The sequence below is a fragment of the Equus caballus genome, chromosome 1 (genome assembly GCF_041296265.1).
Source record: "Equus caballus isolate H_3958 breed thoroughbred chromosome 1, TB-T2T, whole genome shotgun sequence".
In the NCBI taxonomy this organism is placed as follows: Eukaryota; Metazoa; Chordata; class Mammalia; order Perissodactyla; family Equidae; genus Equus; species Equus caballus.
In genome coordinates this window covers 138,611,250-138,635,235 of record NC_091684.1, presented here as the reverse complement: position 1 = coordinate 138,635,235, position 23,986 = coordinate 138,611,250, and the positions used below count along the sequence as shown (strand labels likewise).

Below are 23,986 nucleotides of genomic sequence, written 5' to 3'. Positions count from 1 at the left end.
GGTGATAGTTGCCTCCAAGAACGAGGGCATCTTTATCTTCCGCCTTTTACTAAACTGAGCGCTGCTATGAATATGTCACCTTCTAGCTTGCACCGAAGGGCTAGTGACCTGTGTGCGGTATTTTACTCCGCTGTAAAGCATTCTCTCTTTGAAGTAAAAAGTAATTTAGTATTGCAAACCTGAAATTCAGGTTTCCTCTTTGGAAACAGTGATTTTAGATACATTAGTTCCGAATATAACAGAGAGGGTTGATAAAAAGTGGACAACTTGGGGATGATTGCGGACGCTTAGAATTTCAGAGTTTTGGTGTGACCTAGCTTTTCATTTCTCTGGTTAACACTCGCTGAAAATAAATCCCAGAAGTCTGAGTTTCTGTATGGACACAAGAGCTTTTAATAATACATTTTTAAAAGTCTTTGCAAGGACGTAAAGTTTTGAACGACAATTCTAATAATAGACAAAAGTCAATGAATACAGTAGTCAGTTCTAGTGGGAAATGCAAGAAGTTGATGAAATTGAGAGAATTTGGCTCAGCTTATCACATCAGGAATCCAATTAAATTGAGTTTTTGAAATATAAATATTGGTTTAATAATGTAAACTTGTAATTGCTGTATTATTATAATGGAAATAAAATTAACACGATTTAATGGACTGAGCGACCATTAATTTTCACTTGTTAATTTATTAGGAGGTCTTAATGCCATTTGATGCACAATACAGCCATGATTCTGTGTGAGCTCCTTTATGAAATAAATGGGACTGAGCAGTGCATGCTTTAAAAATTGAAATCAGACTGTATTCCCGTTAGCTTGTTCTCTCCCCTACTTTATCCACCTCTCCCCCAGCCTCCTGTGCGTGCTCTTACATTCTCTAGGGTGGAACGCAGCTTTCTCAATCAACAAGGCTCATGCATAGTCCTAATTAACTTTTGCCCTTGTCTCCTTTGATGTATTGTTCTATTTAAAAAAAAATCAACCCCGCCCCCTTCTCCAAATCCACATCTGATAGTGTTGGTCAGCTTAGAGGAGAAGGGCCCAGAAAGGCTGTTCATGAAGGCAGCGTGCTGTGCGTGCAGGGCATGCAGGCGGCTGGGAGGTTTCCCAGCTTTTGCAGACACGAATGGCTACTGCCCTGTTGGATGGGACTAGCTCCCCGCCAAGGAGGCCTGGAATCATCTCTTGACCACTGGCAGCTTCCTGGGCCATGGAGCCTTCAACGCCCCTATCTTCAAGCATGGTGGTTCCTGGAAACAGTTGGAAGTGGCCGTATGAACCCTACCCTGCAGAAGTTTGGCTTCTAATTGTACGCTATTCCAAGTTTTAGAACAAAGATCCTAAGAGAACTGGCCTGCCTCATTTTTATGCTTCCCTGCAGGGCACCTCCCAGGTGTCAAACCCTGTGCTAGGTCGCAGGGACAAAACAGTGGCCAAGGCAGACATCGTCCCTGCCCTCCTGTAGCGTCTCGTCCACTGGCTGCTGCCGTGGGCTCTTTGAAGTTGTACTAATGGTGTATGTGTTCGCTCCAGTTAGTTTGTAAATCCTGTTTTCTTGATGCCAGAAAGCCAAATCCCGCACGCTCTGCAGTTCCTTGACTCCTGATGACAATAAGTGTGTGTGCGCGCGCGTGTAACATTATTCTTTGTTTTGACTTAATTGTTTGAGGAGTAACAAATCTATAGCACAAGTCACACTATCCACCGTTGATTATCTGAGGTCTCTGCTGTAAGCAGCAGCTGGCCACAGTGGCACACAGCTGCAGAATGTTTTGACAGAGAGACTCAGTTTAAAATGAAAACACAGCAGAAGCCTATTAATTAAGAAGTTTGGCTAATTCTGGACTAGGCTAAAGTTTATTTAGCAGGCCTTTTCTCCCCATAATTGCTGTCAAAGAAAAATTAGTTATAAACAAGGTTTTGGGGATCATTTTGGTGGCAGGAGTCGGCAGACCTGGGTAGGTTCTAGACTTAGCTCTGTTTCTGATTAGCTGTGTGACCTGGGGCAAGTCACTTAACATCTCTGGGCCGCAGATGAGCTGGAAGATAGGCTAGGTAAGCTCTATTGGAGGGCGTTTCCATCTCTAAAGTGGTTTTCATGCAAACGTTTTAGAAGCTCCCATTTACACGCATCCAGTTGGTCAGTGAATCACAGATCTTTCTTAATTGTTAAGGTCCTTAATCCCTATCAGTCTGGTGCCAATTAATTTATATAAATGAAAGTAGTAAAATTATAATTCAGTCCTTAATTGTGGTTATTTTCCCCCTCTCTCCTCTCTGTGTCTCCCTTACCCTGGGAGTCTAAATCGAGTGAAATTACAAAGGAATGTAAAAATAACAAGAGGAGGATATAGACGTGGAGGCTGTGTGTCTTGAGATGCTGTGAGCAGTTTTTCTTCTTTTGTTGCTATTTTTGGCTCTTAGAGCAGGAAGTTTACTTAAACTAATGACCACAAATGCCTAAAAATGGTTAAATGTAAGAGGTAGGCATTATAGAGGATACCTGTGGAAAGTGTTTGCTCATATGTCAGAGTTTACCCAGGAAGCGTCCTTTATTTATTTTCAAGCATCTATATAAAGAAAGGCTGTGCCTGATTGCGCAAGTGTGCGCCTGTTCTCGAGCAGCGCGGGGCTTACGGGTTTAAATCCCAGCTAGGAAATGAAAAGTGAGTTTCCCCCGAAACAGTACTTTTTCTGTATCCCCGGGCTTCCCCTGCTTCCATCTGGGAGGTTTTTCTCCTGAATACTTTGCTGGGAGTCAAGACCAGACGACAGTATTGTTTAAGAAACGCCGTGTGAGGGTTTGCCTTTGAAACCTCCAGTTATAAATCTGGTCGCTTCTGCCGCGAAGGGTTGCATCACAGACTGCCAGGCCAAGTTGTAGCTCCAAGGTGTCACCGTTTTTTTGTTTTTCTTTTTTCTTTTAGACTGGACTTTTGAAAATAGTAATGCTTTTTGGGTGTGTGTTTTTTAAAGGTCTGTTTTTACGCTGTCACAGCTCAAAAATGCCAAAAGGCATTTTTTCCTTAAAAAATCACCTCTGGGATAAACCCAAATGTGGAGTAATGCATCCAGAAAGGACTTTTTGAGTAGTTACGAGTGGCTGAAAGCAGGCGCTGATGTTGGAAATGGGGTTTTTCCTCTTGCTTCAAATCCTCCCTGTTGTCAGCTTTCTCATACCCTCATTGGATTCAGACTCAAGGTGAGCCCTCTCTCTGCCCCGGAGGGCGGCGGGGGAAGTGGTTTCTTCTGTTACGTCTTTAAATTTTGTGTGTAGCCATTTATCTCTACCCAAACAGATTCTTAAAATATTACCTGTGGAGTAGGGGTGGGGGGCGTGGGTGGAGAGGAAAAGCACAGTACTGAGGAAGGAGCACAGGGCCACAGCCTTGGGTTTGAGCCTGCTAGTCGCTAGCTATGTGGCAAATTTGGGTACATTTGCTTCAGGTGTTTTTTTTTTTTTTTTCTGCTGAGGAAGATTTGCCCTGAGCTAACATCTGTGCCAGTCTTCTCTATTTTTTTTTATGTGGGACACTGCCACAGCATGGCTGGTGAATGGAGTAGGTCTGTGCCTGGGATCCGAACCTGAGAACCCTGGGCCGCTGAAGCCGAGTGCATGGAACTTTAACCACTCAGCCATGGGGCCAGGCACTTGCTTCAGTTTTTTGAGCCCCAGTTTCCTCATCATATATATTCCTCATCATTTTATAATGGGGACGGGACCACCTACCTCATATAAATCAACCTGAATGAGATGAGATAGATCCAGCACTTGGCTGATATTTGTAGCTCACAGCACACAGTAGGTACTCGGTCAGCACTCATTCTTCCCTTTCTAGGGGGACGTTGACTGCTGGTGTCAGTCATTCCAGCAGGGGACCCCTCCCTTGCTCTCCGAGCTCACCATTTGGAGAACCTCGGTTTTCTCTCCAGCACACGCACACCAAGAGCTCACAACCATGCCACTTGTTGGTTTAGGGCTCGGCAGGCTATTGAAAGAGAGACAATCCATGTTCTTAGGTGGTTCTGCCCTCCCCCTTCTCCTTCTCCATCGTCAGTTTTAAAATTGTTTGGCTGACTAAAAATAATAGTATTGAAAACAAACTTTGATGAATCAGGGCTCCTGCGGCGGGGGATGGGCAGGATCCTGAAGGAGAAAGGCTGTGACTCACGCACTGGTCACCGATAGCCTGCTGGTGAGCGTGTGGAAGTGCACGATGTTTATTGTTGCTGGTGTTTTCTGAGGCCAGTTGGAAAGCAGTTCCGGCTCTAACTACCACCTCACCAGCTAGCTTGGCTGTCAAGTGAGAATGCTCAGCGGCAGAAACTCATGGCCCCACAAGGGCCTGGATGTGGGTGGTGGTACCCCTGACTGCCGTTAGCTGTGTGCAAGATGGGGCTGCCGCTGAGAGGGCCCTGCTGCGGCCCTCCTTCTGGATGTGCTGCTCTTCACAGGGCAGAGTTGTAGGGCCGAGGGACAGCCCATCGAGAGCCTGCACCACCTCCTTCCAGACCATACTCTGGGTCCCGCCCCTTCGGGTCCCTGCCTCAGTGCTCTCGAGCCTGCTTCCGGGTCCTGTGGGGGCCTTTTCCCCAGGTCTGTCTCCCTAAGGAAGGGCAGCCTGCACTGACCATGGACAACATGTGCACCCCTGGGCCCGAGGGCTGTCAAGGGGTGCAGGGCAGGGGGCTGGAGGAAGTCGATGGAATTCAGGCTTGTGTCTGCAGGGGTGTGCGTGCAGCCTCTCTGAATGTAGGATGGGTGTGCTTGAAGCCCCTCTTAAGTGTGGGATGGTGCTGGGGGTGGGCTGGGATTTGGGGCCAGTTCTCCCCGAGTGTCCACATTCCATGGTGAAACCAAGGAGTCAGAGAACTCTAAGTTCAGACCTGGCCTTCCAGATTTCATTAAGGTATTTGTCAAGGTAGGAGGATGGAGCATATTCTGTTTATCAGTTTGTTACCTTGATTTTCTATCTTTTAAATATGACATACAGGATGTGGGCCTTCATGTGTCCTCTTGCTCAGGGACCCACAAGGGGTAGGGGCAGGCCTGTTTTTAGCACCATCTCCTTAGTTGTGTGCCCACAACTGATGTCTAGCCTAGGTGGCCCCATTATAGGGACAGAATTGTGGGGACTTCCATGGGGATTGACATCCCTCACCTAGAACCCAGATCAGAGTGGATGAAATGCCGATCAGGGAGAAGGTGAAACATATTGCAGCTGCCCATCTAAAAAAGTGGAGCAGAGATCTGGGTAACTAAGAGAGCATTTGTGGATACGTTTATTGGGCGCTGACTTCGTGCTGGGCCTCACAGAATACAGAGATGTAGAGATGAAGTCCTGTCTCTGAACTGTGCAGAGGCAAAAAGGGACATGCTGACTGCAGATACGGTGGGCTCATGGGAAAGACACTCTAGTAAAGGTCAAACAAAGTGTTTGGGAACCCAGAGGAAGAGCAGCTCTCTTTCTGAGGGATTCAGAAGGCTTCACAGAGGAGGTGATACTCGAGCAGAGCGTTGAAGGATGGATAGGAGTGTAGGAGTAGGGTGGCGGCTGCCGGCTGCTTGGAGTACTGGCCAGACAGCATGGAAGGGCCTGGTGTCTGGGGCAGGCAGGACAGTTGAGGGTGGCCAGAGTGTGGAAGAGGGAGTGGCCAGAGAGGAATCGGAGAAAGATGTTGCCAAGGGCTTCTGTCGGCCAAGCTTGGCATTTGGACCTTGCTCTGTAAGCGCCCAGGAGATTTTAAAGTAGGGGAGTGGCATGGCTGAAGCCACCATTCTGTTCGTGTTTCATTTCCTCCCCCACCCGTGGCCGGTAACAGCAGGTTTTCTGCCTGAGTTATCCAGGTCAGAGTCATAATCCCTTACACCACCATGTGGACAGCTTTAGGCTATGTCTGGACCAGAGTGAAAATAGTGTTTTGTTCGCTGTCAGGAGAGAAGACGAGTTGTACAGCCAGGAGGGCTCTGGGAGCCCAAGTGCTCAGGTAATGAGCCAGTGAGTCATGCCAGCCTCTTGACATGGATTCCTTGGGAAATGAAGCAGAGTGTTGCTGGGCTCCGTGTGGATGTGTGGTCTCCCCCAGCAAAGGCCTCGAGACAGATCTCGGCCTCTCTCGGGGTCTTCCCTGTGCCTGGCATGGGGCCTTTATGTGGAATGTCTCTGGACAGTGTTTTTAGGCTCTTCATTGATGATCCTCTGGGCCAGGCTTTCCAATTTCAGACCACACTACAATCAGTAAAAACACCTAAATTCTCTACTGCAGACTCACAGAATGCCGTAAGCTCATTAAAACAGGTTATATTCCTTAATGAAAGAGTAAAATAGTTCAAGTCAGTGCTGTTCACTTATTTTATCGCCGAGAGCAAACAGAAATCGTGTTGACCATTTAGAGACTGGGTACAATTTACCTTAGCTGGTTAGAGTCAGCTTTTTTGGTTGTTGCTAAGTCTATAGGTTTTTGGAAGATAGAGTTTTGTGTCCGTGGTCTGATTCTGGTTCATGGACCATTTTTGGAAGCGTGGAGAGAGCCCTGTTTCTGAAGGGGCGGCATGCTGCTGTGGAGAGCTCCGAGTTTATGTTGGGAGACCCGAGCGCAAGTCCCTGCTCCCCGCTTATGCTTTGGTGACCTTGGACAAGTCAGCTGACTTCTTTGAGCCTCCCTGTCCTCGTCAGTAAAATGGGAAAAATAATTCCTCCCTGGGCAAGGTTATTGAAATGATTTGTTCGGATGAGCTATGCATTAAAAGCGTCGGCAGACTGTAAAATATTACACAGTGTCACCTGCTATTTCTTTAGGAAGCACAGCTTTATAGTGTTGCTGAAAACCCTTTTCTGACAGAGATGGAGTTAAGGCGTCCAAGTTCACGTTTAGATTTTCACAGAGACCTTAGAGACAATCACAAATGATGCAGAGAATTCAGTAGGAGTGTGAACTCAGGGCGGGCATGCTCTGGGGCCTGGTACCGGAAGCTTAGGTGAGGCGATGCTCCTGGCCTTGTCCAAGGATTTGGGTCAGCTGTGCTGACCTGTGGCAGATCACCTGAGCCCTCTCACCTGGGGGTGATCCTTGTACATGTGGTGTGGACTGAGTGCCAACTGTATGCCAGACACCAGGGTGGGCCATCCGTCCCCTGGCTGCTCTTCTTTCCCGGTGTGCAGTACTCCAGGAAGGGTGAGTTGTCCCTGCTTACGGAGGAGCGGCCTCAGGCTTAGAGGACTCAGACGCACAACAGAAATCTGAACTTAGGTTTCTGGCTCCTGACCCCAGTCGTCTGCCCCGAAGCTCCCCAGGAAAGGGCTACCATTCTCATCCTCGTAAGCAAATCCCTGAACTTGCTTAGGTAAGTTGCTTTCGGTCTCATGATAAGAGATGGAGCTGGATTTGCCTCTGAGGCACTCCCCCTTCTAGAATCTAGGGTGACTGTATTATTTATTGAACGAACCAGGACACTTCTAAGAGTGAAAGGAGGCAGTGGTATTATTAATTATAGCCAGAAAGTGGATATAAATGTAGACTGTCCGGGCAAACCTGGGTAAATAGTCACCATGAGTCACCCTGCGTCTGTGTCAGTGATCATGACACCTACCAAGGTAGCTGGGAGGATTGGATCAGTCAGGTCATATGCCACTGCTAAAGTGGAAGGGACTGCCTGAATTATTTACTGCTGTTCTCAGTAAATCGGCCATGAAAACCCTGTGACCAGCAGTGGCACATTGTCTGATACAGCACCGGAAGCTGAGAGGATGGCACGAAAAGACCGGGCAGGGTTCCGCTCTGCTGTTTGCAGGGTGGCGAGGAGTCGGAATTGACCTGATGGCACTAACCACAGATTCTAAGTGAAGAGATCTGCCTAAGGTCATTCAGCAAGTCGGCAACGTAATGTTTGAAAACTGGATGAGAGCTTAGAGATAGTCTAACAAGGTAAAGTTAGCACCAGAGCTTAGTTAATTGGAGTAGGACTCGGACCATTTGGCTGTGCTGATGGCTCCTCTGAGGGGAAGGGGGACCGAAGTGGTAGGTGGCAGTGGTAGGGCATTTACCTGGCTCTAGAATGTCTGCATGCTCATCAGGCTGTGTTCCTTTGAAACCCAGGAGTTGCCGCTAGGCCCAGTGCGACTTAGATGATGTTTAATGGTCAGGAGCGGAGACTTCTGCGAGCTGACCTCTCCTGCTCCCCTGCTCCATTTGAGCTGAGGCCTCAAAGATTCTACTGGCCCAGAGCTGGTGCGAGTTTAGCGGATAATCCTTCTGCTGAAGAATTTTGGAAGGCGTTGAGGAAGGAATTAAAAATAACAGCAAGCATGCCTTTTCGTTCTCTTTGATTGTGGTAAATGCATGGAATGTGCCAGGGCCGCTGCAGAGCACGTGGCCCCAGATGACCCCCTCTGCCAATGGTATTCTGTAGAGAACACTGAAAGACTTCGGGCTGTTTCGCTTCCTCTTAACGTTTTTCAGGATTTATTTCTGTGATTGTCCAAGCCTCATCCTTCTTCTCTTGCCCCAAATAATTAGTTGGAAGTCTGGAGAGAGACTTGAGTCCTCTATACTCTCCAGCCAGACGTTGCCATGGGCGAGGCCCTGTCTGATGAGCTCCAAGGAGAGCAGCGAGAGTGACAAAGAGGACAGGCTACAGGCTGGGAAAAGCGAAATGTAAATTCAAACCAAACTTGGCACTTGCTTAGAGAACTTCAGCTGATACTGTGGTGCTCTCGTCATCATCCTTTGTGGCTAGCCGTGTCTTATAAATAGAACAAGATGCATTCCCCATGCCCCCCCCCTTTTTTTTTTTAACCTCACAGACACAAGAAGGCATGTGTGTGGGTGAGTATGGGCAGAGAGTATTAATGATTTATGTTCCAGTTCATCGGATAGTCAGCGTGGGAACTGGGCTCTGGACTTCGTGGAGATGACTAGGCCATCTTGTGGGTAAGGCTGGGATCAGCTTTTGTGTCTGTTGACTCCAGCTCGCCTCACCACGGCCACCCTCTCCTCTGTAGTGGAGATCCCCGGTCCCTCGTGCCTGGATACTGCAGTTAGCCAGTTGGTCCCTTCCCTCTGTGATCCATCCCGTATTCTGTTTCAGGGGTCAGATTCACTGTATTAGTATGCTTTTGGCTGCAAGTAATGCGAAGCCTGACTTCAACAGTGTTGGGGCTTATTATCACCCCTGAGAAGTCTGGAGGCAGGGAGCTGTCAGGCATTAGCAAGGACTCAGGAGCCTTCCATCTTTCTGCTCTGCTGTCTTCAGCCTGATGGCTTTTGTCTTCAAGCTTGACCCTTCATGGTCCACTGATGACCACAGCTGCTCCAGGCATTCCCTTCTTTACACAGTTGCATCCAGGGGCGGAAAAGACTGCTTCTCCTCGGGGGTCTCTTTATCCAGGAAAAAACCTTTCCCAGAAGCCTCCTGGTATCTCAGTGGCCAGTGTTGTGTCACATGCAGTCAGTGGCAGAAATAATGGATTGGAATAAGCCTCTGGAAGTCAAGGACCCAGGCTATTTCCTTGATTCACTGTGTGCTTAGTACGGTAGTCCCCCCTTATCCACGGGGAAATATTCTAAGACCCTCACTGGATGCCTGAACCATGGGTAGTACTGAACCCTATATACGCTGTGTTTTTTCCTATATGTACATACCTGTGATAAAATTTAATTTATAAATTGGGCACAGTAAGAGATGAACAACAACTAATAATAAAATAGAGAACAATTATATCAATATAATGTAATAAAAGTTATGTGAATGTGGTCTCTCTCTCTCTCAAAATATCTTATTGTACTGTACTCGCCCTTCTTCTTGTGATGGTCTGAGATGATACAATGCCTATGTGGGGCCGTTATTAAGTAAAATGAGCGTTATTGAACGCAAGCACTTGGATATTGCCACAGTTGATCTGATAACCGAGACAGCTAAGTGACTAACGGGTGGGTAGCATATACAGCGTGCATACGCTGGACAAAGACATGACTCATGTCCTGGGCGGGACTTAGTGGCGTGGCATGAGATTTCATCACACTGCTCAGAATGGCGCACAATTTAAAACTTATGAGTTGTTTATTTCTGGAATTTTCCATTTAATATTTTTGGACCAAGGATAACTGAAACCATGGAGAATGAAACTGTGGGTGACGGGGGGACTACTGTACAGTAGTAGGCACTTAGTAAATTTTAATTAATACTTGTTGACTGCTGTTTTCCTTCTTCTCTGAGTAGACTCCTGAACACTTAGCTGATGTCTTGTTAATTGCTGAGGCTATGGTGGCAAACCAGCCAGAGACGAGTTCCTGCCCTCATGGAGTTTATCAGCTAGATGAGATGGAGAAACACTTATGTAATTGTGTTGGGAGCAGATTGCTGCAGTCTGCCATGGGGCAGCTTTGGGAGAGGTGTCAAATTGGGGCTCGGGGAGACAAATGGAAGTGTGACTAGCAAAGAAGGCTCAGGGCATCTGAATGCTATGCCTGAGGATGACATATTTTGTGACCTAAGCCAGGTCATTTCAAGCAGTTCAGATTTCTGTCTCCACCCCTCCACCAGTCTTGTTTTCCTGTTGACAAAATGAAGATAAAAACTTGCCCATGAGTATGGAGTGGATACTGAGCTAAGAGCCTCCTGCCCCCAGGGGAAATTTTCTAAAGGTTCTTGCGGTATTCTAGCTTCAAAGCCGTGTGCAGTTTAATTGCATGTTTAGTGTCTTTGTGCCTCTCACTGGCTTTGAATCTGCTGGAAACTTTCTCTGAAAGCATACCGATGAAGAAATAAGAATTCTATAAATGTTTAGTGGTTAAAAACAAAGTGCTGGCTGATTTATATAATTTTTTGTCGTTTTCTGATGGAACTTTCAGCAGACGTGGAATACCCTGGAGTCTTCCTGTCACAGTCAGCTAATAACTGACTTCAGGCCTGCAAATGGTTTTTAATTTCAATTCGGAGAAAACAGAGCCTGTCCCAGGGCCTCAAGTTTTACTTTCCCGTTGATCCAGGAGCTGGGATAACTCGGGACCTCGGGGAGCATCTCAGAGCTAATTAAAGATGTTTTGTTTGAGGTTTGCCTGTTTTTCTTGCTTGATTGGAAGAGTTAGTTTTTGCTTTTATCGTTAAAAAAAAGACTCTGTCACCACTGTGGGTCCAGGAGGTGAGGACTGGGGAGAATTGCGCACTTCAGTAAACACGTGTGGCATTGTCCTCCTGCCCTTTTGGTGTGGTCCCCCACAGAGAGACACCTTTGAGCTTGGGCCTGGAACCAAAGCAGCTACTTTTCTTGAAAATTCTTCAGTTTCCAGGAGTGGTGGCCAGGTGAGCCTGGGCGTGAAACCGAACTACGTTGTCCCAGTGTGAGGCCGGTTCTGTTTGATCAGCTTCAGTTCTGAAGGTAATGGCCTGAGTTCGCCTCTCACAGAGGGAGAGTCAGCATGTGGGGAGACGGAGGCCCTGACAGCCATTTCAGGGTGCCCCCAACCCTTTGTTTCACCACGGCTGTGGGCCAGTGGTCTCGGATGTTTGCCTTTGCCTGTTTATAAGAGGGAAGTGTGGTCGTATTTCTCTCTCTCTTGTGGGCTGCACGGTTGCCTTCCTGGGGCTCATGTGGGAAGTGGTTACCGTTAGGAGGGTGAAATAACAGTGCTCACAAAAGAACTTTCATCCAAGAATCTTTTTGAATGTCTTTGGCCACTTTTTTTTTGATGTTTATTTTTTGCCTGTCGGCCTTAACTTCAGTGACGAGAAAATCAAACCACATGCTGGACCTCCTTCTGCCCAGCTGGGCTGAATCAAATCGACGTTCAAACTACTTCTCCTCTCCCCGGGATTCGCGGTGGGCATGACTCCCAGGTCCGTAGTTCTCCACAGATAGAGACCCTCAGCTCCAGCTGCTCCCTGGGTATCAATACCTGAACATCCCAGCAACACCTGGAATAGAACAGGCGCCGTTTCATCCTATCTTCCCCTCACAACCTGAACTGGTCTTCGTCTTCATCATTATCGGAGCCCCCAGATTCAGTGAAGTGTGGAATCAGCGAGTGAACAAATGCTCAGAGGAAGGAGCTGCCATCTTGGTGTCCTATTTCCCCGGTGAGGCTGAGGCCCCTTGGCTGCTTTCTGGCAGAGGTTGGCGTTATGACTTTGGGAAAGTTGGCTTGACTTCTCTGAGTATCCGTCTTTGCATCTACAGAATGGCAAAATCAAAGAGAGAATCTCAAAGGTCTAGATCAGCTCTAATATTTCATGGCACCTCTCTGCCCTTTCCTCCTTGGCTTCTTGCCTTTGGCTCTTTTCTATTTTATTTTTGTAAAGCTTGGCACCTGAGCTAACAACTGTTGCCAATCTTTTTTTTATTCTGCTTTTATCTCCCCAACCCCCCCGTACACAGTTGTATATCTTAGTTGCACGTGCTTCTAGTTGTGGGATGTGGGACGCCGCCTCAACGTGGCCTGACGAGCGGTGCCATGTCCGCACCCAGGATCCGAACCCTGGGCGGCCGCAGTGGAGCGCGCGAACTTAACCACTCGGCCACAGATCCGGCCCCTCGCTCTTTTCTTGATGCACATATTTTCCTGGGGGACAAATCTAATTTTTCGTCTGATGCTCTGCCTTCAGAGGAGGCCCATTTTTAAATGACCTTATTTAATTCTATTATAGTCACGGTTGAACTCATCCGGTATTTACTGAGCATCTTTAGTTGGTGGTGCCGCCAGATGCTGTCCAGGAGATGTAAAGGCACTGTTGATTTGAACAGTCCTGCATGCTCCTGCCTGCCCGGAGCTTCCCGGCTTGTGTTGAAATGAGGTTCACCTGATGAGAGTCTATTCCCCATTCCTGGTCTAGGAGAAATCAGTATGCAGGCAAAGAGGAATTCTCATTTAACCCAAAGCACAGGCTTCCTGTGCTTCCAGGCACCAGCTGTGTTCCAACCACGGTGCTGTAAAAATACAGGAAGGAAGGGAAACGTGTTCACAGGTTGGTTAGAGATTTTGAAACCAACAATCAACTCTCTCTTATCCACAAGAAACCAGAATCCACTGCTGGCTTTCGGTCTGTCAGACCCGCAGCTCAACAGAGTGCCCTTTCAAAACTGGGGGAGACTTTCTTTGCTAATGGCTTTTTCCATGAACCTCAGCCAGCCAGCAAGTATATTCTTTGAGGATTATGATTTGACCAGCACGCTCAGGAATCTTTAAGGACAAGAACCATCTTTGCCCCCGGCTGTTTTAAGGCCAGTGGGGAGATGGAGCCTTCCAGAGATGAAGCAGTGGGAGGATGGCCACTGAAAGCATACAGTCAGTAAACGATGACCATTCCACTGACACTGCTTTTGTCGGGAGTCTGTCACCAGACGGGCTCCTCTGTGGTGCACAGAAGAGAGAACCAGAGGTTGGAGGACCTGGATTCTAGGCCTGGCTCATCGTGAACCAGCCTCATGACCTTGGGTGAGTCACTGTGCTGCCCTGGCCCCTGCTTTCCTCCTCTGTGAACCAAAGGCTTTGGCTTAGCAGGATTTTAAAGTTTCTTCCACTTTAAAAATTCTAATTATTGAGCTTGCATTCAAAGAAATGACTGGCTCTGTTACTCATTTGGATAGTTTCAGGATCACTGTAAAATAGCTCTGGGGGCTGGAGACCGGGGCCTGCAGGTGGAGACAGAATGGAAAGAGGTTTGAGGTTCAAGGCAAGCTGTGGCAGCTGAGACTCCTGCCTGACGACTCACTTTTGGTTGGTGGGCTCACGAGGCGAGGTCCTCAACCTTGGCTGCTTATAAAAATTCTGATGCCCAGACCACACCTCAGACCAGTTAATTCAGAATTTCTGTGGGTGGGGCCTAGGAATCAGTATGTTTAAAGTTCGCCAGGTAATTCTGGTATGTAGCCGGAATTGAGAATCACAGCCCTAGGTCTTATGTAAAGCTGTGGTTCAGGGTTATGGGTATCTTTTTTGGGGGGTAAAGTGATAGTGGTGGCTTTTAAAAAGACAAAAAGTGCATGCACACAGAAAAAAGTTCTAGATTCTAGAAGCTTGTTGATTTGGTAATCCCAGCCGCCGCTGGTGAACAGTTGCCCTGAGGTTTGGAGCCCCAGTTCTGTCATATCTCTGGGTCAGTGGTTTCTCAACATCTCTGAAGTAGTGGAACCATCTGTAGTTGGTTATTTCTGCTCAGGAGACTCAGAGCATTGAGTTGAGGGGTGGAGCAGGGCTAGGGGTGGAGCAGGAATGGATTAAACAGGCCATTACACACACCCACACTTTTTTCATGAAACTAAGTCAGAGGCCTCAGCCAACGCTGGCATATTTTAGTGTCAGATCCTTGGCAGTGCCCCGGTGCATCCTGGGGGCCGTGAGAGTGTGTGTGCTGTTCTCTGAGCTTTGGAGAAAATGTCCTGCCTTTGGTTGAGAGCGTCCCACCACTTCGTCAGCTGTAGCATCTAAACATCCCTCTTTGTGCCCAGTTGTTGGTGGTTCCCTGCAGGCAGTCTGATGGGGCACAGCTGTCCAGATTAAACATTAATGGGGAAGGGCAGCTAATTCCAGTATCTTTAGGTGGGGAGGGGCACATTGGGGTGGTGGCTGGCAGGCATGTAAAGGTGAGTACTTGACTGGTGTGAAACGAGCTGCAGGAGGGAAGAGGACGCCTCAATTCTGATCAACCCTGAAGGGTTTCACAGATGGGGGTGGGGTTTGAGGAGCTTTTTAAATGACAAAGCTTGAGATGCAGGTGTAGACACATATGCCGGTGTAGGTTGCTGTTTTTCAGACAAATGAGGAATCCATCAGTTAACAAATACTTATGAAGCTGAGCAAGGCACTTAGAGAAATGGAAAATGTGGCCACTAGGTTCAGAGGGCTTCTAGTCTTACTAGGGGTTTGAATACAGTATGGGATGGTAATGAAGGCTGTCTGTGCTGCGGTCCCATGGTGAGTACATAGGGGTTCTGAAGGAGGCGCAGTGGAGGCTGGGATGGGATGGATGCATCAAGGAAGGTGGACCTGAGTTAGTGAGAGGGAGACACAGCGGCCCCACTATTGAATTGTGCATATCTTCCCCCTGCTAAGATCTTGTGTCTGGGGAGCAGCCCTGGTGGGCACCTCATTGCCAGCAGGAATGGCTTTTTGTTCTTGCTCCCATCAAAATTCTCTGCTTTCAGGGGTAAATTTTCCTCTGGCTTTTCCCTCTTCCTGCACGGGCGGGGTGGTCTTTGCCAGACCCCTGCCCTGATGATTACCATCTGCCCACCTTCATTTCCTGCCTAGTTTCAGTTGGAAAGTCTTTTCTTTCTGGACCCAGAAATACTATGTTATACGATTGTTCTTGGTTCCAGTAGCCAGCTGGCTCCCTCTCAGCGGTGGCTGCGTTTCAGGTATGGATGGGAATGATTATCTGTGCATCAGAAAACTCAAGTTCGTCCTGTGAGCAAGTTGTGTGTTCATCAGTAAATGCAAGACGACTGGCTTTGGTAGGCCCTGGCTGTGGCCAAGCCTGTTATTTCTCTGTGGGTAATTATTCCAGGCTTCACAAGGTCACGAGCTGAGCATAATCAGGGGCAGATAAGAAAGCCGTATATAGAGCAAAGTACATATTTCTTAAGGTGGGTGGCAGAGGCATTATATATATGTGTGTGTGTATGTGTGTTTAAAAAGAGACCTATATTTTCTGGACAGTGGAACTTAAGTTTCCAGTAAACATCTCCTCCCTTTTTACTTTACCTTTTAATTTTGTGTTTATGGTCTCTGTGCTTTGAAATTGTTTTGCTGTGATGCCAGCCCTGCCTGAAACGGGCGGAGCAAGCCGGGCCCTTTGGAAGCCACGCTTTAGGTCAGAGTTCTGAGAGTTACTCTGGCCTGGCTGATTGACAGCTCAGACGTGATTACTGAGCTCATCTAGGAGAATAAAAATAGAAGCTTGGAGCTTGAGCAGGGAGCGAGTATGCATTTATTAGTTTATCTCCACACAGGAGGAATCATCGTGTGTGTAATTCTGGTGTGGGGTTGTGTTCTCTGTTCTCCATTTGCGTGTGTTGATGCCCCCCCCTCTAGAGGAAGTCAGAACTGCCAGGAACCCCAAACCTGGAGCTAATTCTCCGAGACTGTGGCTTGGAGGCTGGGCACATACTAGGTTTAGCTGCTGCTAAGTGGAAGTGGCCTCTCCGGATCGGCTTGGTGGATCACACTGTTCATCTTTCTTAGCTTTACTTGTTGGCTGAGGGGCAGTGAGGTGGGGTGGGCAGGGGCTGGGGAAGCCCACCATCGAGACCCTATGGCAGAGAGTATCGCCGAGGCAGGCAGAGTGTCTCAGTGAGTGTGAAAACACGTGGAAGAGGCGAGCAGGAAAAGCTGGGGGAGCAAAACCCACAAAAGCAGCAGAGCTGTAGGGCCGTGCATTGGGGGCGGTCGCGGAGGAAACTCGGGTGGTGTTTTGCTCCTTCACACACTTTTAGTTCAGCGCTGCTAGGGAGGCTATTTCAGAATCCCCCCCTCAAACGGAGGGAGCAGCTGGTCTGGGGTGAGAAGGGGAGTAGCTTCCTGCAGCCGCTCACACCTGGGGGCCCTCAGCACCTGGGAGCACGGGGTGTGGACAGGACTCACCCCCTGCTTTTGTCAGGGCAACCTTTCTCCAGACAAAGCAAGCCCAGTGAACTGAGAAGGGAGGCCCTTCCCTGGGGAGCCTCGGCACCCTGCCCCGCAGAGTTCCCAGGAGACCCCAAATAAAGCGCTTGACGTACAGCAAGCACCCTGAGTGTGGGCACGCCCAACAGCTTTCTCTTGCAGAGGGGGCTTTTATGGAGGGAGGAGGTGGCTGCTTTGGGCTGTTCTAAAGAAGCCAGGCTAGGAGACCCCAGGGGGATGAGAGAGACACCCCGAAAACCTGAACTCGCCCCACCATTGGCTCTCCTTGCCAGAAAACCCATTGCTGTTTGCTGTTTTTTTCCAACGAATGATCCTTTTTCCCTTTGAGCCCTTTTGGTGATTTTGAAAGCAGGAGAATAAGCCACATTTCCTTCTCTCTGTGACCTTCATCTTCAGCCTCACTGTGGGGTGACATGTAGCACACTTTCTAGTTTGCAGACAATTTCCATTGTTCTCTCTTTACAGCAGCCCCGGGTGGAGACGGAGCAAGTGGTCTCAGCCCTGCTGTGTAGGTGACCAGGGACAAGTTGTATGTTTGGAGGAGCAGGGACACAGGCGTCCCTCCAGTTCTTTGACAGAGTGGTTCTTTTACTACACCGCGTTGCTCAGAAATAAATGCACATGGTGTGTGTGTGCTCACGAGCGTTCCCAATGTGTCCCTTAGATGATAATGGATTCTTATCTACCTGCTGTCCCTGGAAAGGGGAAGCACCACCACCGTGACCTTCCCTATGTATCATATTTTACAGTATACAAAGTGCTCTCACATACGTGATTTCATCTCATCTCCATGACAACTCTTGGAAGTAGGTGCTAGTCGAGATGAGCAAACGAGACCTAGAGATGCTGAGTGACTTGGCCCAGGGCACCCAGCTAGTAAGGGGCCCGGTGGTGAGGGGGTAGCACTGGCTGGATGCTGTGGATGGGGAAGCGAGAGTCCAGTGGAGCAATCAGTGGTATAATCAGTGATCAGAGGCCTTGGGTTTTGCTGTTCTGAAGGCACACAGGGTCCTCGTTCCTGAGCGTGACCCTCTCCTAGGGGGCATGCCTTCCATGTGGAAGCCTGGACCAGTGTGCGAGCAGGAGGCACACCCAGGTCAAGTGAGGGGCCCGCTGAGGAACGGTGACAGGCTGCATGGGAGTGGCTGGAATCGGGGTTCACCCTGCTCAGGGCGGGGCTTTCCTCTTTCACATTACCCAGAGGTGGACTTTGAAGGGCGTATCTGGGAGCGTGGTGCCCTGAGTCCCGGTGCCTCTCCTGGTGTAGTAGGTAGACCAGATGGTAGGGGTCTGACAGATTTGTTGACCAACCCAGCTCTGCTTCTTTGTAGTTGTGGGCTCTTGAGACAGTCACTTGAACACTTTGAACCTCAGCTTGGGGATACTCAGGATGTCCTTCAGAAGCATGGGGTCCCTGCCACAGTACGGTTTGTATAACAGTAGTCCCCTGGTCAGAAGTGACTTGACAGGTTATCTTGTCCAACCTCCTCAACAGGGGAAACTGAGGCCCTGAGGGATGTAGTCAGATGCCCAAGATCATAGTGAATTAGTGACAGAGCTGGGGTTAGGACCGTGTCTCAATCCCGTGCCTGGGGGTTTTGCTTGCTTGTGCTTAGATGACTCTGGGGTAGTTTTCTCGTTAGTTCACACCTTGGCCAATAAGTTGTCTTATGGGGTAAAGTCAGCTGGTGCCTAGGGGTGAAAGTGTGAGGCCTCTGATGTCAGCTGGGGGAGAGGAGATGGTGGGAGAAGGGGCAGGGTGGTGGACCCTTTTTGACGTCTGCCTGTTGGGAACCACGGTTAAGTCGAGTCCTAGTTTTCCACATAAGCTTGATGGCAGACATGTTTCAGACGCTGAGATGTTCCACTCAAGGTTTTGGAAAGTAGACGTACGTTTCTCTTAAAGCCCTTGATGCTGCTCTCTACTGCATCCCCACCCCCACCCCCATTTCCCTAGGGCTTTAAATTGTCTTTGGCTCAAGGTTGAAGGTGACCTGTGACAGTGGTAAGGCTGCTGGTCCATTTTGTGCAGTGTTGTTGGGCTGGAATATTGCAAACAGACCACCAAGCTGGGTTTGTCCGAGGCTGAGACCCTCCTCCCCCACTTGAGCGTTTGATTATCGGCTATGGTGTTGAGTCTCGAGTTGGGCACAGGAACCTGTTAGAGTTCCAGAGCAGGGAGCCAGCATCATTTCTTATATTGTTACCATCTGGTTTCATGCAGTCTGTTTCTTTTGATTTTAACTGTGCTTCTTTGGAGAGAAAAACCCTAACAATGGTGGAGAAGTAAGAAACGCCCTCCTCGCCCCCAGCACCCCAGATACACACGTTGCTGTCCTGCTCCTTGGTGGGTGTGGCTGAACAGAATCCTCTCAGTTTTTGAACACCCTCATTTGTTATTCCTGCTCCCCCAGCGGTCTCCGGGCCCCTGTCCCCTCCGACGCGATTTCCCTGTGGGGTTCCAGGCCAGAGCTGGACCTGAGATGGACCTGCCTCCACGGCCCCAGGGGCTGAAGGTGGTTTGGGGTGTCACCCAGTGACCTGCCATGCCCCGGGGCTGGCGATCTACATTATGTGACCTCTTCAACAAGTGAGTCACTCACCCCCAGATAACCACCCGTACTTTCAGGGGAACTGCTAGTATCCTTGTGGCTGTGGCCATGGTTTTTCCAAAATAAGGTGTTTTTAGAAATGAAAGTACAGGGATTGGTTTCCTTAGATTTGTTGTCATGAACTCATGGCTCCCCAACATTTTCTTTGTAAAGACTCACCTCGTTTCCTCTTAAATCGTACTCTTGGACCAGCTTTATATGTTAATAGTAAATAACTGACACTTTTCTAACATTTTTTGGGGAAAAAACCCATGTTTTTGTCTCTTAATTTGTCCACGTTTTTTGGAATTGTCCTTTTGCGTAATGTTTTTAGATGGCTGTATCAGAGTGTGTCAGTCAGTCTAACCAGGAAAGCAGGACCTCCATCAAGTATTTATCACAAAGGGAATTTAGTACTGGGCCCTGGTTACACAGGTGATAAAGGAGCTGAGAAACTCAACGTGGCAAGGTGAGGTGACATAGAGCTTAGTGGCAAGAAGCCACTGCCATTTCTAGGCTGGAGGGACAGAGGGAAGAGGTGGTATTCCAGAGCCTAGGGTGGGGTCACCAGTGAGCCTATCTAGAGCAGATGTGGCTGCTTCTAAAAATGCCCACCCAAGACAGAAGGGAGAGAGGGGAGAAACGCCCTGGCCTCTCCCTTCCTCCCGCCCTCCACTCTCTTGAGTTCCTGCACTTCTCCAAACCCCACCAGATGCCCCCTGACGTGGGGCCTGGAAAGCCAGGGGTCAGCTCTGGGGGATGCAGAGCACAGGGGATGAGGAACGTATCCAAGGGCAAACGGCACCCAGACCAGCACAGGGTGCATTCCTCCTATTCTAGGTCAGTATTGTCATAAGCATTTCCCCATGTTTCACATGGTCTTCGTAATTGTACATGTTATCTCAAGTGGATGTACCATAGTTAACCTAACCATTCCCCAGCTGGGTGAGTGCTTAAAATGATGATAAATCAGCAGTTCTCAAAGTGTGGTCCCCAGCAGCAGCAGCAGCATCACTGGAGAACTTGTTAGAAATGCAGTCTCAGGCCCCGCCCTGACATCCTGAATTAGAAGCCCTGGGATGGGCCCAGCGATCTGTGCTTTAAAAGCCCTCTGGGTGATGCTGCGCCTTATTGAAGGTGGGGACAGGATGCTGAGGGTGCTGGTGGTTGGGGGTTTTGATCCAGAGCAGTATGGTGTAGTGGAAAAGGCACAAGACTCCAGGGCCGTCTACCTCTAGGGTCAAGCTTCACCCTTGCCATTAACCTCTCTGGGGTTTTTCTTTCCTCTTTCGTTCAACAGCTGAAAATATCAAACCGTGGTGGTGGTAGGAGTGTTAAATGAAATAACGGGCATGATGTTCCCTATCTGGTGGGTCTTCTGGAGCTTTGGGGGAGGAAGTGTGGCAATAGCAGCCAGCCTCTGGGCCATAGTGCCAGTCCCTGAGGCGTGTGGTCTGAACGTCAGTGAGGAGTGCTTAGGAGGCTGGCAAGCGAGCTTTAACTCAGTAGGACTCTTGGACTGAGAATTCGATATCAGTAGTCAAGCTTCCCCTGCCCACCCCATTTTTATTAGTGGTACTAACGTGACTCTGTGATTATCACCATGCTATCACTCTGTCCTGTCTGGCCGGTTGGAGTGGAAAGAACTCTGGTCGCAGACCAGGACCCCTGGGTTCCCGTGCTGGCTGTGTATTCCTGGGCCTATCACTTAACCTTTCTGAGCTGCACTTTCCTTATCTGTGAAACCTCGCTGACCATGGTGCAGATCAGGCAGGGTGACGGCCGTGAAATCTGCCTTCAACCTTAGTGGGCCCCATGAATATGAAGTCTTGAGGGTCCACCCCTCCGCCCGGCCTGTCGCCAGCTTTGCCACCTCTGTAAGCCTCGCGCTCTACTCCCAACGCAGGAGGTGCTTAATCCGAGTTTGTCAGCCAAGGCAGGCAGGCTGGGTGCATCACTCCCCTGACAGTGACCTGTAGAAGGGCACCAGGCCGGGGATCCTCACACGTCTTTCTCTTAATCCTCCCAGCAGTCCTATCAAGTAGGGAGTCTTATAAGAAGTAACCAAGGCTCAGAGAGCTTAAGAGGAAGGATGTGAGCAAACCCAGTCCTGAGGGGACAGACAGAGGCCCTCTGTGCCTTAGAGCCATCCAGAGAATTGCTGCTGCTAAGAAGGGAAAAAGGAACTGGGTAAATGTTCTTGCTGACTAGGGGGCTTATTGGGCCCGCGAGTGTTGTGTGTGGGAAGACGAGCCAACAGGAGCTGGTTAGGAGGCTGGTTACCTGAAAGAAACAGAGGCAGCCTGTTGTTCCCTTCTTTCTGCCCCTGGGAGCCCCTGAGAAAAACCTCCTGGACTAGTGGGAGGACCAACAACCATCCCACTGTAGACTTCGGTGCTTTCCCTCACTTAATGGCTGAGGAAGTAGAGGCTCAGAGAGGTCAAGTGGTTTACCTGAGGTTACACAGGCAGGGAATTTGAGCCCAGATTCTGTTGTTTCTGGTCCAAGCTTTTGTGCATGACATCAGGCTGCTTCCAAGACCCATGGCTGGCCAGTACTTCGCAGTTTTCCAAGCTCTTTCCCACCATCCTGTCGGGGGGTCCTCAGCGTAGGCGGTAGGGCTGCATGAGGCAACTGGCACGGGCTGGTCTTTGGGGTGACAAGTCCAGTGAAGTCAGCCTGAGCCTCGGGCAGGTCGGAAGACGTGTCATCCTCCACCTAGCAAACGTTATCCTCCTGTTTGGGCTGCAACTAGAAGTGACATCAGGATGGGAGGCGGAGCCCCTGGGATGCAACACCAGTTGCTCCCATTCACCCAGCATTTGGGAGTCAGTGGGCGGCCCTTCCTGGGCAGGGCTGAGGGCGTTTACCTGGCCTCCTTCTCAGGTAGACTCAGCGCAAAACGATCTTATTGTTCATACTCTGCTGAAAATTACTACCCTGCGGAGAAGGCTGTGGCGGGGCAGGCGGGCGGGCTAACGTGGAGCTGGGGCCTGCTCGGGCAGGTCCTGGAGACTGTAGATCACTGCGTTGGAGGCAGGGCTTGGCTTTTCTCTCAATAAGTATACATTATTTCTAATGTAGCCAGGGACGATCTGAAGATCGTAATTAGCTGAGATCTGCTTTACAGGCATTGAGGGAAATGCACGGGGTGCACTAACCCAGGTAAGGGGCGGCCACGGAAGGTTAACGGGCATCTCAAAGAAGCCTTGTGTTAATGCTCCGCTTAAACCCTGGCAGATTGCAACTGACATGAGGTACCAGAACTTTTAGTCAGTTGGTCTGTCTGTCCTTTCCTTTCCTGAAGTTAAATGCTTTTTAGTTTTAACCCTGCTCCACTACCCAGCCCCTGGGCGGACAGCAGGGCTTTATGGAGGGTGTTTAGAAAGCTCTCCTGTGTGTCTCCTCTACCCTCAGCGCTCACCGAATACTTCACTTGTGACGTTTCTGGTCACCCAGTGTGCGGCGGGGGATTTCCCCACTCTGAGCAATTCTCAGACTCCCTGGACACCAGCTGGGTGTCCTACAATTTAACTCAATTCTGACACTGGCTACCTGGGCATAGCGTCAGATCCCACAGGTTAAGGGCTCAGTTCTACAAGGCTGCGCCCCCCACCCCTTCAGACACCACGCAAGTCCAGATTGTCACCTGTGCTTCTGACCCAGGGGCTGTTGATCAGATTTCCCACCACCTCCTCCTAAGGTTCAGTCAACTTGCTAGAGCGGCTCAGAGAGCTCAGGAAAACATTTTACCAGTTTATTATGTTATATAAAGGATATAACTCAGGAACAGCCAGATGGAAGAGATGCACAGGGCAAGATATTCAGGAAGGAGCTCTGAGCTTCCATGCTTTCTCTGGACACACCTCCCCCCAACATCTCCACCTGGAAGCTCTCTCAGCACTGTCTGGTGGGTTTTGATGGCGCCTTCATTACTTAGGCATGTTTGGTTAAATCGTAGGCCATTGGTGATTGATTCGATCTCCAGCCCCTCTCCCTTTCCCAAAGGTGGGGGGCTGTGGCTGCAAGTTCCAACCTTCTGATCACGTGGTTGGTTTCCTTGGCAACCATTCCCAACCCCCTCATCCTTAAGACCTTTCCAGAAGTCCCCTCAGTTAGACAAACTCTGGTGTGGTTGAAAGGGTATTGTTATGGTTAACAAAAGATACCCATTTCACCCTTATTGCTCTAGAGTTCTTTCAGGAACTGGGAACAAAACTAAATATTATAACAAAAGATGCCCCTATAGCTCTTATATAGGAACTTACAGGGACTTTAGGAGCTATGTGCCAGGAACGGTGGACAAATCACCATATCACAAGGAGCCCCAGCGGGGTGGTGATCAGCCCAGAGACGTCAGCCTGAGCTGGCTGGACAGATCTTGGGAAGTCATGTCACTTTCTGAGCCTCAGTTTCTCCAGCAGTAAAATGGGGATAACGATACCTGCCTCTTGGGGTGCTTGTGAGATTGAGGTAGCGCATGTGCAAAGCTTAGCTCAGTGTTTGTCACCTTTGTAAAAGCCAGTAAATGGTTGGTTCCTTCCTCCCTTCCCTGGTGTTAACCAGATCAAAAGGTGGCTGGTTGCTCACCTAACCTGCTTTACTCTGTTGACAAAGGAACCGTCACACAGTATGGCAGCCTCAGAAAGGTTAAAAAATGCCAGTGACGTCTTCCAGCGAGTCAGGTGCTGAGGTGGAAGGCTTTTCAGTCCACATCCTTTGTGTTTCAGTGTGGGAGCCATCAGCCAACATTTCCTGGACCCTGGGCCTCAGAGTGTAG

At 49.2% G+C, this 23,986-nt stretch overlaps 1 protein-coding gene across 2 annotated transcripts in view; it reads left to right on the top strand.

Annotated features, from left to right (window-relative positions):
* Positions 1-23,986, top strand: part of SMAD3 (SMAD family member 3) — a 116,785-nt gene that overhangs the window by 5,362 nt on the left and 87,437 nt on the right. The window contains exon 1 of one of the 2 annotated variants that reach the window (XM_070270062.1): positions 2,624-3,197. The exons of the other annotated variant lie outside the window; for it this stretch is intronic. Coding sequence (XP_070126163.1) covers positions 3,115-3,197 — 83 coding nt within the window. The 5' untranslated portion in view covers positions 2,624-3,114. Of the gene's footprint in view, positions 1-2,623; positions 3,198-23,986 lie in introns of those variants that run through there. 2 annotated transcript variants of the gene reach the window in all.